This window comes from Callithrix jacchus, chromosome 8 (assembly GCF_049354715.1).
Source record: "Callithrix jacchus isolate 240 chromosome 8, calJac240_pri, whole genome shotgun sequence".
NCBI classification, from domain to species: Eukaryota; Metazoa; Chordata; class Mammalia; order Primates; family Cebidae; genus Callithrix; species Callithrix jacchus.
This window is the reverse complement of record NC_133509.1, coordinates 137,556,620-137,570,080: the sequence shown is the minus strand read 5'-3', so window position 1 is coordinate 137,570,080 and position 13,461 is coordinate 137,556,620. Positions and strand designations below refer to the sequence as shown.

The 13,461-nt window shown below is 43.1% G+C and overlaps 1 protein-coding gene across 2 annotated transcripts in view; it reads right to left on the bottom strand.

Annotated features, from left to right (window-relative positions):
• RCOR1 (REST corepressor 1) overlaps nt 1-13,461 on the bottom strand; it is a 136,166-nt gene that overhangs the window by 45,257 nt on the left and 77,448 nt on the right. For both annotated transcript variants that reach the window (XM_078335796.1, XM_035261573.3), the window contains exon 3: nt 8,736-8,819. In XM_078335796.1, the coding sequence (XP_078191922.1) occupies nt 8,736-8,819 (84 nt within the window). The remainder of the gene's footprint in view (nt 1-8,735; nt 8,820-13,461) is intronic.

Below are 13,461 nucleotides of genomic sequence, written 5' to 3'. Positions count from 1 at the left end.
ATCAACTTCTCTGACTTAACAGCACTGGCCTGGTTAGGAGTTCAGCTTCTCTGACTTTTAACAGCACTGGCCTGGTTAGGAGATCAGCTTCTCTGACTTTTAACAGCACTGGCCTGGTTAGGAGATCAGCTTCTCTGACTTTTAACAGCACTGGCCTGGTTAGGAGATCAGCTTCTCTGACTTAACAGCACTGGCCTGGTTAGGAGATCAGCTTCTCTGACTTTTAACAGCACTGGCCTGTTAGGAGATCAGCTTCTCTGACTTTTAACAGCACTGGCCTGGTTAGGAGATCAGCTTCTCTGACTTTTAACAGCACTGGCCTGGTTAGGAGATCAACTTCTCTGACTTAACAGCACTGGCCTGGTTAGGAGATCAGCTTCTCTGACTTTTAACAGCACTGGCCTGTTAGGAGATCAGCTTCTCTGACTTTTAACAGCACTGGCCTGGTTAGGAGATCAGCTTCTCTTTTAACAGCACTGGCCTGGTTAGGAGATCAACTTCTCTGACTTTTAACAGCACTGGCCTGGTTAGGAGACCAGCTTCTCTGACTTTTAACAGCACTGGCCTGGTTAGGAGATCAACTTCTCTGACTTAACAGCACTGGCCTGGTTAGGAGATCAACTTCTCTGACTTTTAACAGCACTGGCCTGGTTAGGAGATCAACTTCTCTGACTTAACAGCACTGGCCTGGTTAGGAGATCAACTTCTCTGACTTTTAACAGCACTGGCCTGTTAGGAGATCAGCTTCTCTGACTTTTAACAGCACTGGCCTGGTTAGGAGATCAGCTTCTCTGACTTAACAGCACTGGCCTGGTTAGGAGATCAACTTCTCTGACTTTTAACAGCACTGGCCTGTTAGGAGATCAGCTTCTCTGACTTTTAACAGCACTGGCCTGGTTAGGAGATCAGCCTCTCTTTTAACAGCACTGGCCTGGTTAGGAGATCAACTTCTCTGACTTTTAACAGCACTGGCCTGGTTAGGAGATCAGCTTCTCTTTTAACAGCACTGGCCTGGTTAGGAGATCAGCTTCTCTGACTTTTAACAGCACTGGCCTGGTTAGGAGACCAGCTTCTCTGACTTTTAACAGCACTGGCCTGGTTAGGAGATCAACTTCTCTGACTTTTAACAGCACTGGCCTGGTTAGGAGATCAGCTTCTCTGACTTTTAACAGCACTGGCCTGGTTAGGAGATCAGCTTCTCTGACTTTTAACAGCACTGGCCTGGTTAGGAGATCAACTTCTCTGACTTAACAGCACTGGCCTGGTTAGGAGATCAGCTTCTCTGACTTTTAACAGCACTGGCCTGTTAGGAGATCAGCTTCTCTGACTTTTAACAGCACTGGCCTGGTTAGGAGATCAGCTTCTCTGACTTTTAACAGCACTGGCCTGGTTAGGAGATCAACTTCTCTGACTTAACAGCACTGGCCTGGTTAGGAGATCAACTTCTCTGACTTTTAACAGCACTGGCCTGTTAGGAGATCAGCTTCTCTGACTTTTAACAGCACTGGCCTGTTAGGAGATCAGCTTCTCTGACTTTTAACAGCACTGGCCTGTTAGGAGATCAGCTTCTCTGACTTTTAACAGCACTGGCCTGGTTAGGAGTTCAGCTTCTCTGACTTTTAACAGCACTGGCCTGTTAGGAGATCAGCTTCTCTGACTTAACAGCACTGGCCTGGTTAGGAGATCAGCTTCTCTGACTTTTAACAGCACTGGCCTGGTTAGGAGACCAACTTCTCTGACTTTTAACAGCACTGGCCTGTTAGGAGACCAACTTCTCTGACTTGGAATTGTATCAGCATCTTACTACCACAATAAGCCTCTTCTCTACTCTTTTCTAAACCACAGGACTGCCGAGAGCTTTGTAGTGCAAATCATATCACTTTGAGCTAAAAATCCTTCCAGGGATCCTCCAAACCTTTAAGAAGCTGGCCTGCTTTTCCAGTTTCATTTCTCCCTGCCCCAAGGAGACCACTTGTCAGAGTCAGGTAAATCTCGAAAATTAAGCACTGGATTTCCTCCCCACATCTTCACACCTTTCAACATGGAAATGCTATCACTTCTTCTGCCTAGGGTGCACTTATGCCCCTGGTCCAGCCAGCAAACTCCTACTCATGCTTCCACCTTTCAATCAAATGTCGACCATCTTCAACTCTTTGTTTCTACCCAGGACAGCTAGCACCTTCTGCTGAGTCCTAAGGGGAACATCGGAATACTGACTGAATGGTACATGGGAGACGCTTGATGTAAAAATGACGTGTCAACTGTACTCTTCTCCAATAAGTGAACATCTTTCAGTTTCTCATTCTGCCACCCTCCAGATTCCACCACATGATGGCAGATTGTACTTCATTCACTCCTTTGTTGCTAAAATCTCAAGTCATGGTTTCATCAAGTAATTTTCCATCATCATTTAATCTTTAAACTCACTGTTCTAATCTATGCTATTGAGCACTATTTACATTTCCTCAACATGAAATGTCTCTCTACAGGCCACATTTCTAGGCATACCTTGTAAGTTCTATCTCTCATTAAGTGGGTTTTACTGCCAGGCGCAGTGGCTCACGCCTGTAATCCTAGCACTTTGGGAGGCCGAGATGGGTGGATCACCTGAGGTCAGAAGTTCAAGACCAGCCTGGCCATCATGGTGAAAAAGGGGGGGGGGGTTTACTTAGACAAAGCCCAAAAAAACTAGTATAATATTAGTAATGTTTTAAGCATTGAATTATAGTTTATTAAATGAAGCAGACTACAAAGGCAGACAGGTGTGGTAAATATAGTCTAGAGACAAGAGATCTAGCTAAAACTTGGCTACTATAATAACTTGCTATGAGACTTTACTTCTGAGACTCCAGTGTTTTTACCTCTAACGAGGAAGAGTTGCCCTAGGAAAAATACACATAAATTACCTGCTCACATGTTCATTTTTTGTCTCTCCATTAGAGATTCCTGTGCCCTTCACTCCTGGTACACTCCCAGGCACAAAGCTGTTCAATATGAAATGTAAATGAACACTTACTCTCAGTAAATCAACATGACTTCAGTATAACCTGACACAAGATACTTTTGGACAGAATTTGCTACCACAGGTCTAAGATTCACCTAAAATAAGTACAGAGCAGGAACACTGAAAAGAATGAATACGGTAACAAATCAGGAAAAAACAAAACAACGAAACAAAATCAGAAGTCCAGGCACAAAGTACATATGAGCCCAACATAAGGAAAAACACAATTCAGTACTTTCAGATGCCACAATGATGTAAAAAAGGAGGGGAAGACAGAAGACAGCAGTCTGTTTGTAATCTTGGGGTGGGAGAGAGGTTCCCAGCATGACAATACACCAGATAAACTGTGGCACAGCCTGACAATGGTACATTATTCAGCACCAAAAAGAAATGAACTACCAAGCCATGAAAAGAGACAGAGGAAGCTTAAATGCATATTGCTAAGTGAAAGAAGCCCATCTGAAAAGGCTATATACTGTATGATTCCAGCTGGAAGGCATTCTACAGAAACAGTAGAATGATCAGTGGTTGCCAGGGATTAAGAGGCAGAGAGGGAAACGACGGGGGAGCACAGAGATTTCTTATTCTATGGTAACTACAAGGCTGGACAGGTCATTCTACATTTGTCAGAATCCACAGAACATACAACACAAGACTAAAGCTTACTGTAAACTATGGATTTTGGGTGATAAAAATGTGTCCCTGTAGGCTCGGTAATTGTAACAAATGTAACCCTTTGGTGGACTCCGGTGCAGGATGTTCACACTGGGGGAGGCTGTGGGTGTATGGGGGCAGAAGATAAATGGGCACTCTTCGTACTTTCTGTTCAATTTAGCTGTGAAGCTAAAATGTCTCTAAAATATGAAATCTATTTTAAACAAGAAAATAAGAAATGCATTAAGGGGTAAGAATCTTCACTATTGCTTTTTTTTAAAAATGATGGCTTGAGGCCAGGAGTTCAAGGCTGCAGTGAGCTATGACTGTTCCAATGCACTCCAGCATGGGCAACAAAGACTAGGTCCTCTCTCTCAAAATGTATTTTACCTTACTGATATATATTAGATGTATATATTTCCAGGGTACATGTGATAATTTGACACATTCATATAGTCAAATCAGGGTAACTGGGATATTGGTAATCCTAAGTATTTGTATTTTTTGTATACTAGGAACATTAAAAATTATTCTCTTCTATTCTTTTTTTTTTTTTTTTTTTTTTTTGAGACAGAGTTTCGCTCTTGTTACCCAGGCTGGAGTGCAATGGCGCGATCTCGGCTCACCGCAACCTCCGCCTTCTGGGTTCAGGCAATTCTCCTGCCTCAGCCTCCTGAGTAGCTGGGACTACAGGCATGCGCCACCATGCCCAGCTAATCTTTTGTATTTTTAGTAGAGACGGGGTTTCACCATGCTGACCAGGATGGTCTCGATCTCTTGACCTCATAATCCACCCGCCTCGGCCTCCCAAAGTGCTGGGATTACAGGCTTGAGCCACCGCGCCCGGCCTTTTTTTGTTTTTCTAAATAGGGGGGTTATGTTGCCCAGGCTGGTCTTGAATTCCTGAGCTCAAGCCCCCTCACCCAGCAAGTGCTGGGACTACGGGCACATGCCACCGCACGGGGCTAATTTTTGTACTTTTGGAAAGACATGTGGTTTCACCATGTTGTCCAGATTGGTCTCAAACTCCTGAGCTCATGATCCACTCGCCTTGGCCTCCCAAAGTGCTAGGATTATAGGTGTGAGCCACCGCGCCCAGCCCCTCTCCCAGCTACTCTGCAATATACAATTCAAGGCCAGATGCAGTGGCCTCCATCTGTAGTCCCAGCTACTTGGGAGGCTGAGGCAGGAGACTCTCTTGAGCCCAAGAGGTGGAGGTTGCAGTGAGCCAAGATCCCACCACTGCAGTACAGCCTGGGCAACCACCTAGGATAAAACTCTGTCTCAAAAAAAAAAATAAAAAAGAAGACATGTACAGTTCATTAATGTTAACTAGAGTCACTCTACTGATCAGGTTTTTTAAACAGAGTTTAAAAACAGAACTAAGATTCTAAATGTCCATCAATAGGTAATACAGATAATTTTGTTTTAAAAAAAAAGACTAGGTTATGATACATCCATACTAGTTTCAGTTAAAAAAAAACAAAAACTAGATATACTGAGATAAAACAAAGTCCCAGATGTCTTTAAGAGCAAACTGATGAACAGCTCACATTTTGTGGGAAACAATTACATATTATGCATTATGTACTGTCTGAAATTTCTACAATACCATTTTTAAATTACAAAATAACTTTATGAGCTTTTAGTAACCCTAAGAGGCAGAACTCTGAAAAGAAAATAGGCGCGCACGCGCGCACACACACACACAGAGCCAGGGATCTCCAGACATCCTTATACACAATTTTTTAGTATCTGCTAGAAATATGTCTTAAATCACTTATTTCTAATTAATGTTGGAATAAATGCTGGACAGCCAAGACTTCCACATTCTTCCAAAAACGAGACACCTATTTTAACTTTTTTTTTTTTTTTTTGAGACCACTGTCACCAGGCTGGAGTGCAATGGTAGAATCTCAGCTCACAGCAACCTCCGCCTCCTGGGTTCAAACAATTCTCCTGCCTCAGCCTCCCGCATACCTGGGATTATAGGCACGCGCCACCACGTCCGGCTAATTTTTGTATTTTTAGTAGGGACAGGATTTCACCATGTTGGCCAGGATGGTCTTGATCTCTTGACCTCGTGATCCGCCCGTTTCAACCTCCCAAAGTGCTGACGTTACAGGTGTGAGCCACCACGTCTGGCCCTAATTTTCAAGAGTCACTGATAAACACACGGATACATTCATATGATAAAATATTATACCTAGTTATTTAAAACCTGTATAAACAGTTTTAACAACGTGGAAAATGCTTAGGTCCAATGTTCAGGAAGACAATACACACACAAAGATAATGTATCATCTCACTTATATAAATACATACAACAAAATACTGAAAGAAGTATCCCAAAATGTTTAACAGTTATCACCTCTGGGTGATGGAATAATAGGTAAATATTTTTAAATTCTTTATAATTTTCTTTATCTATGAACTTTCCACAATATGTAAATGTTACTTTAGGTTAGTGGGGGTTTTTCCCCCAGAGTAGAAATCACTGCTCTTTACTGATTACAAAATAATGCATTTCTACAAAGCTGTCCTCATCCTGCTGAGCCCCTTCTCTCTAGTGAACTTTGTTCACTGTAAGTGCTAGGTGTTTACTTGTTTAATAAATGGAAGGACAGACAATTCTATAAAGTCAATCTTTTTTTATCCCACCTAAGGAAAACTCCCAGGTCCCATGCAGCCCAAGGCCCTTCCACCCTAACAACTTCATTTCCCTGAAAAGTATGTCTGGAAGCCTTTCCATGACAAAGTACATAAATCTCGACATTCCTCTTCAATTTTCATGTGAACACTACCGATGAGCCCTGGCTTAGTTCATCTGTCTTCCATTGCCTGACACTGACAAGTCATTTCCACGGGTTTGCTGTGCAGCCGCCTGAGGTGCAGACCCCGAAGCTGCTACTGGGGCCTCCCACGTGAGCTGGGTTCTGGAAGAAGAGAAGAACCTATTTCTAGCACTCAGCAGGGGCCTGTGGTGGCTACAGCCAGGAAAGGGGCCAAGACGCGGGATGAGACCAGAGCTGCTGGGGCAGGGGCAGAGAGGGCGGCTCCCAGGTCCCTGAGCACCCAGGTGCCTCACCCTCTCCCCCATCCCACCACCTGCTGCCAGCCCCACCTCGGCTGCTGCTCCACAGCAGGAGGGCACAGTCTCAGCACCCCCAAAGGGTTTGGGACCCATGTGCAGGGAGCAGACCCATGTGCAGGGTGCAGTGTCCTGGGACGAACTTGAGCCCCAGCACTGCTAGCTTCCAGCTATGGGAAGGGCTGGAGGCAACAGGGACCTGGAAGCGGTGCTGACCCCGAGGGCGAAGAGCAAGGGACATCTCCCTAAAGGTGGCCTGGCGCACTGGTGCCATCTCCAGGTCAGCAGGGGCCACCTTTGCAACTGGGACACCAGCATGTCCCCAGAGGAAAGCTTGGCCAAAAGCATCCTCCAGTTCCCAAGAGAAGTTGCCCACCTTGCTTGGGACCCCTGGGAAGCCCTGCTGGCAAGAGCAGTCAGGGGACAGCACCCCTGGCAGTCTAGGGTCTGGGATCCGGGCCTCGCCCAGGCTGCCTCCACATTGGGGCTCCTCTGGCTTCTCTTCAGTATTCCAGCTCTCCGGTTCTGAAACCAAACCTGGATTCGGGCTCGGGAATCTGTTTTTCTGGCCAGTTGTTCTCTGACTGTAATTCCAGGTAATGGTCCATTTCAAAGGCCTCAATAAGAATTGTGTATTATTAATATTTGTAAAACTTGGTCCTCCTGCACCTCTGCCCTGGCTTAGGTGTGTCTGAGCCATGAGCTGAGCTCACTGTCCACTGGGAACCTCAGTGGACAGGTTAGTTTTTAAAGTTTTAGCCAACTTTAAACTTTGAAAACAATTATAATCAGGGCTTAAAGTAAAACTGTGAATTTATTCTACAGGCAATATCACTGTTGAAAAATTGATTTAACTTTCCATATTCTGTTTTTTTTCTTCTAGGTCTATGAAAAATAAGATAAAATTAAATTCTGACTCAAAAGACTCCAACAGGTAATACAATAGGAAAAGTGACTAATACAACTTTAAACTGTAGTAACAGAAAGATAGTGGCTGACAGGCTGAATGAACACAGCCTGAGGGACAGGTAAGAGTATGGCCCAGGAGTGAAGAATCAGCAAGCCTGGGTACTACCTGCGGCCCCAGCACTCACTGTCTGTGCGGAAGCTGTCTCTACAGAGACAAAGCCTACAGAAGTTTGTCTACAAACCAGAGACAAAGCCTTCCTCCTGGGTTACTGTGAACAGTGAAGGAGATGGGAGCACGAAAAGCACTGTAGTCCTATGCTGACATAAGCTTTCAGAAATGCTCAGCATTCTTAATATTCAGTTCTGAGTACGACTTAAGATGGATATTGTGACCAACTGGAACATACTTAGGAGGGCAACGAGATGAACAGAGACCCCAAAATAAAAGCATCTGAAAAAGCACTCAAAGCAACGAGCTTCGACTCAGACAGTAAAGGAGATACAGTGACTGAACATTTAAAGGACATGTATGGAAGCAGACTTATCTGGCAAAGCTCAGGAAAACAAAGCTTTCACAAATTACAGGGAGGGAGACTTTTAGCGCTCTGTAAGAAAGAACAAGCTCAAAACTGGAATAGATCACAGGGAGAAATGGCTCATGCCTGTAATCCCAGCACTTTGGGAGGCCGAGGCAGGCCTGAAGTCAGGAGTTTGAGACCAGCCTGGACAACATGGCAAAACCCTGTCTCAACTAAAAATACAAAAATTAGCCGGGTGTGGTGACAGGAGCCTGTAACCTCAGCTATTCAGGAGGCTGGGGCTTGAGAATCACTTGAATCCAGGGGGCAGAGGTTGCAGTAAGCCCAGATCATGCCGCTACACTCCAGCCTGGGCAACAGAGCAAGACTTCATCTCAAAAAATAAATTTTCAAAATAAGAAATATGCATTTTATAACTCTTCGAATTATTTATCTTAAAATATAAGAGAAAAGTAATACATATAGAAGCTTTTAGCTTCAAAGGTACCTTTAAAACCTTAAACAAGAAAGGTGGAAAATAAAGTGCTCCAAGACTTACACTTTGCTTCTGACAGATTTTGATTGGGCGACCAGACCAACATGCCAAGATTGTCCCGTTCTTGACTGCGTCTTGCCAGTTTGGCTTGGGAGAAAGAAAAAACAAAATTCTTATTAGCATTTAACACATATAATAAGTAATCAGTAACAATACCTTTTAGGTCTTTGAAGCCTCAGAAACAAATGATGTCAGCCACCTTTTGCCTATATCGGACTGAATGGGACCACACACTAACATCACAGAGTGAGGATGGAGATGGGGGAGGCTACAGAGTCTGCTGAAACACTTCAACTTGCAAATCCTTTCCTACTTTACTTTTACTGATTTGACAGTATGCTGCTCTGCTCTTAGACAAGAGACATCCAACAAGAAATCCACATGTGGCAAGTTGCTTAAAGGTTCTTTTTTTTTTTTGAGACGGAGTTTCGCTCTTGTTACCCAGGCTGGAGTGCAATGGCATGATCTTGGCTCACCGCAGCCCCTGCCTCCTGGGTTCAGGCAATTCTCCTGCCTCAGCCTCCTGAGTAGCTGGGATTACAGCCACGCACCACCATGCCCAGCTAATTTTTTTATCTTTAGTAGAGATGGGGTTTCACCATGTTGACCAGGATGGTCCTGATCTCTTGACCTCGTGATCCACCCACCTCAACCTCCCAAAGTGCTGGGATTACAGGCTTGAGCCACCGTGCCCGGCCTAAAGGTTCTTTGAAAATGTTAATTCTTCATGTGTGCTTGCAACACCCTTACCCTTCTCTGCCTAACTTTTTAGTGACTTGGCAACAGAAATCCCAAAATTCTTTTAACAGCCTTATTAAAGAATAACATCCATATCTAAAAATATTAACCTGAGAGAAAACTTCTAAAATGGATACTAATTCTTAAAAATCTGTGATGCAAAATAGTAGGCTGAAAGGTTTGCAAGTGTCAGGGATAGAGCTGACATGTATCACCGAATTAACTGCAAGCAACTGTCATATATTACACTACACATATCTAAAACATCTTTAAAAGGTAAAGACTCTAGACAAGAGCTTCACCACACCTTCATACTGGTTAGGCCTGAACTTATTCATTCTTAAGGTAATTTTGGCCATTTTTCCCCCCTTTAAATAAACTATTCCATGCTGGGTGCAGTGTGGCTCATGTCTGTAATCCCAGAACTTTGGGAGGCTGAGGTGGGCAGATCATGAGGTCATGAGTTCAAAACCAGCCTGGCAACATGGTGAAACCGTGTCTCTACTAAAAATACAAAAATTAGCCGAGCGTGGTGGTGCATGCCTGTAGTCCCAGCTACTTGGGAAGCTGAGGCAGAAGAATTGCTTGAATCCGGGAGGCGGAGGTTGCAGTGGGCCAAGATCGTGCCACTGCACGTTAGCCTGGGTGACAGAGTGAGAGTCCATCTCAAAAAATAAAAATAAAAAAAAAAATTAAAATTAAAAAATATATACACACAATGAAAATAAACTACTCTGAAAATATGATGGAAGTTATGGAACCTAAACTCTAGGGGAAAAATGCAACTAAATAAACCACAATCTACTATAAACAGAGATCTGGGAAGCCCGCAGCATGGCTGACGCCCTTCTTCTCTTATGACACTGCTAGATCTTCTGTCTTTAACTCTGTCAACCAATGTGTTTAGGTTTTATAAAGAGTGAATTTTACATTTTTAGTAAAATATGAGAGGCAGTTAAAGAAACAATAAAATAGTGAAAAGGAAGGACTCAAAGTGTGAACAGTATGAGTTAGGTAAAATTAAAAGTTGAATTTATGTTGTAGACGGAAAGACAATATAGATGAGAAAGGAATATAACAAAAAAGATGGAGTATATCTTTTTTTGGGGGGGTCGGGGGGAGACAGAGTCTCACTCTGTCACCCAGGCTGGAGTGCAGTGGCTTGAGCTCAGCTAACTGCAACCTCCATCTCCTGGGTTCAAGCAATTCTCCTGCCTCAGCCTCCCAAGTAGCTGGGACTACAGGCATGTACTATCAAGCCTGGCTAATTTGTGTATTTTTAGTAGAGGTGGGGTTTAACCATGCTTACCAGGCTGATCTTGAACTTCTGGCCTTGTGATCCACTGGCCTTGGCCTCCCAGAGTGCTAGGATTACAGTCATGAGCCCCCGTGCCCAGCCCGAGTATACCTTTTTATAGATATATACGTAGTTCTGACTTTCAGAATAATGCTAATGCTACACATAATCTAAAACTAAAGTCAACAAATATATGTGTGGGGAGGGACCCCAAAGTGAATACAGAGACAAATGAGTCCTGCTATATTTCCAATAAAAGTCTAAAGTAAAACAAAATAAAAGGCATCCAGAGTGGAGCGGTGCAATCAAAACTGTACCATCGTCTGTGTAGAAAATCTATACTCTGTACAATCTACAAAATGCTCCTGGAATAAATAGTTTAGCAAGGCTGTAGGAAGTAAGATTAATAGTAAATAATCAATTCCATTTCTATATACCGGCAATTTAAAAAAATCAAAAATCAAAGTTAAACATCATCAGCATCAAATATGAAACAACTTAGGGATAAAGGAAGACGTGTACACTGAAACTATAAGACTGCTGAGAGAAACTGAAGATGACCTACGGAAATGCAGACATATATCATGGATATAGACTCATTAAGAAGGCATTCTTCCCAAAGTGCTTTAAAGATTCAATGCAATCCCAATCAAAATTGTAGCACATTCTTTTGCAGTAATTGATAAATATTCTATAATTCATATAAAGAAAGGCAAAGTACCTTAGACAGCCAATGCAATTTTGAAAAAGGGCAAAGTTGGAAGACCTATGCTATTTAAATCAAGACTATACAAATTCAGTAACCAAGAATGTATGGTATTGGCATAAAGATAGAGAAACAAATGGGAAAAGTTCAAAAATAGAACTACATACAGGATCACATGATTTTCCATAAAGGCACAAAGGCAAAATCAAACCAAAAAAAATAATCTTTTCAACAAATGATGGCAGAGCAAATGTATGTCCATGTGCAAAAACAAAACAAACATTTTTCTTCTTTTGAGACGGAGTGCCGCTCTATCGCCAGGCTGGAGTGCAGTGGTGCACTCACTGCAACTTCTGTGGTCCGGTTTCAAGCAATTCTGCCTCTGCCTCCCGAGTAGCTGGGACTACAGTCATGCATCACCACGCCTGGCTAATTTTTTTTTTTTTTTGTATTTTTAGTAGAGACGAGGTTTCACCATGTTGGCCAGGATGGTCTTGATCTCTTGACCTCATGATCTGCCTGCCTTGGCCTCCCAAAGTGCTGGGATTACAAGTGTGAGCCACCGTGCCTGGCCAAAATGAACATTTAAAAAAAAATTAATTTGGATCCATACCTCAAAATTATCTCAAAACAGATGACAGAACTACATGTGAAACCGAAAAATTGGCTGGGCGCAGTGGCTCACACCTATAATCCCAGCACTTAGGGAGGCCGAGGCAGACAGATCACGAGTTCAGGAGTTCAAGATAAGCTTGAAAAACATGGTGAAACCCCGTCTCTACTAAAAGTACAAAAAAATTAGCCAGGCATAATGGCGCGTGCCTGTAATCCCAGCTACTCATGAGGCTGAGGCAGGATAATCACTGGAACCTGGGAGTGGAGGTTTCAGTGAGCCCAGATTGCCCCACTGCACTCCAGCCTGGACAACAGAGCAAGCCTCCATCTCAAAAAAAAAAAAAAAAAAAAAAGTATTTCTAGAGAAAAACACCTGAAAATCCTTTTGACCTTGGGTTGGGAAAGGAGATCTTAGAAATGATACCAAAAGCACAATGCAAACATTGTTTAACGGTATACTGTACTTAAATAAATTGTAAAACTTTTCCTCTGCAGAAGGCGCCGTTGAGACACACTGCACACCTAAGAAGACATCTGCAAATCACATATGCAACAAAGGACCTGCGTCCAGAACACAGAAAGAACCTTCAAAGGCAACAATAAGGAAAATAACCCAGTTGGTTGTTTTTTTTTTGTTTTGAGATGGAATCTCGCTCTGTCACCCAGGCTGGAATGTAGTGGTGCAATCTCGGCTCACTACAACCTCCCGGGTTCAGCGATTCTCCTGCCTGAGCCTCCCAAGTAGTTGGGACTACAGGCATGCTCCACCACACCCAGAATTATGTTTAGTACAGACAGGGTGTTTCACCACGTTGGCCAGGATGGTCTTGATCTCTTGACCTCGTGATCCACGCACCTCAGCCTCCCAAAGTGTTGAGATTACAGGCGTGAGCCATTGTCTGACCAATAACCCAATTTTTTTTAAAATGGCCAAAATATTTTAACAGTCACTTCACCAAAGTAGATATACAGGTGGCATACTGCATAAAAAGATGCTCTACATCATTGGCCATTGGGAAAATGTAAATTAAAGCCATGATGAGAAACTATTATTTACCTGTTAGGCTGTCTAAAATAAAAGGCATCAACAATACAAAGTGCTGTCAAGAACGGGAACAACTGAAATTCTCATACGCTGCTGGAGTAAATGCAAAATTACAAAGCCATTCTGGGAAAGTTTTCTAGTTTTTTACAAAGATATAACTATATTTACCAAATGACTGACATAGCAACCCCACTGTTCAGCCATATACCCTACAGAATTAGTGTATGTTCACAATAAAATCTGCACACAGCTGTTTATAGTGGTGTTATTCACAATCACCAAACACTGTGAAATACTCAAACGTCCTTCAATGGGTACATGGATAAAC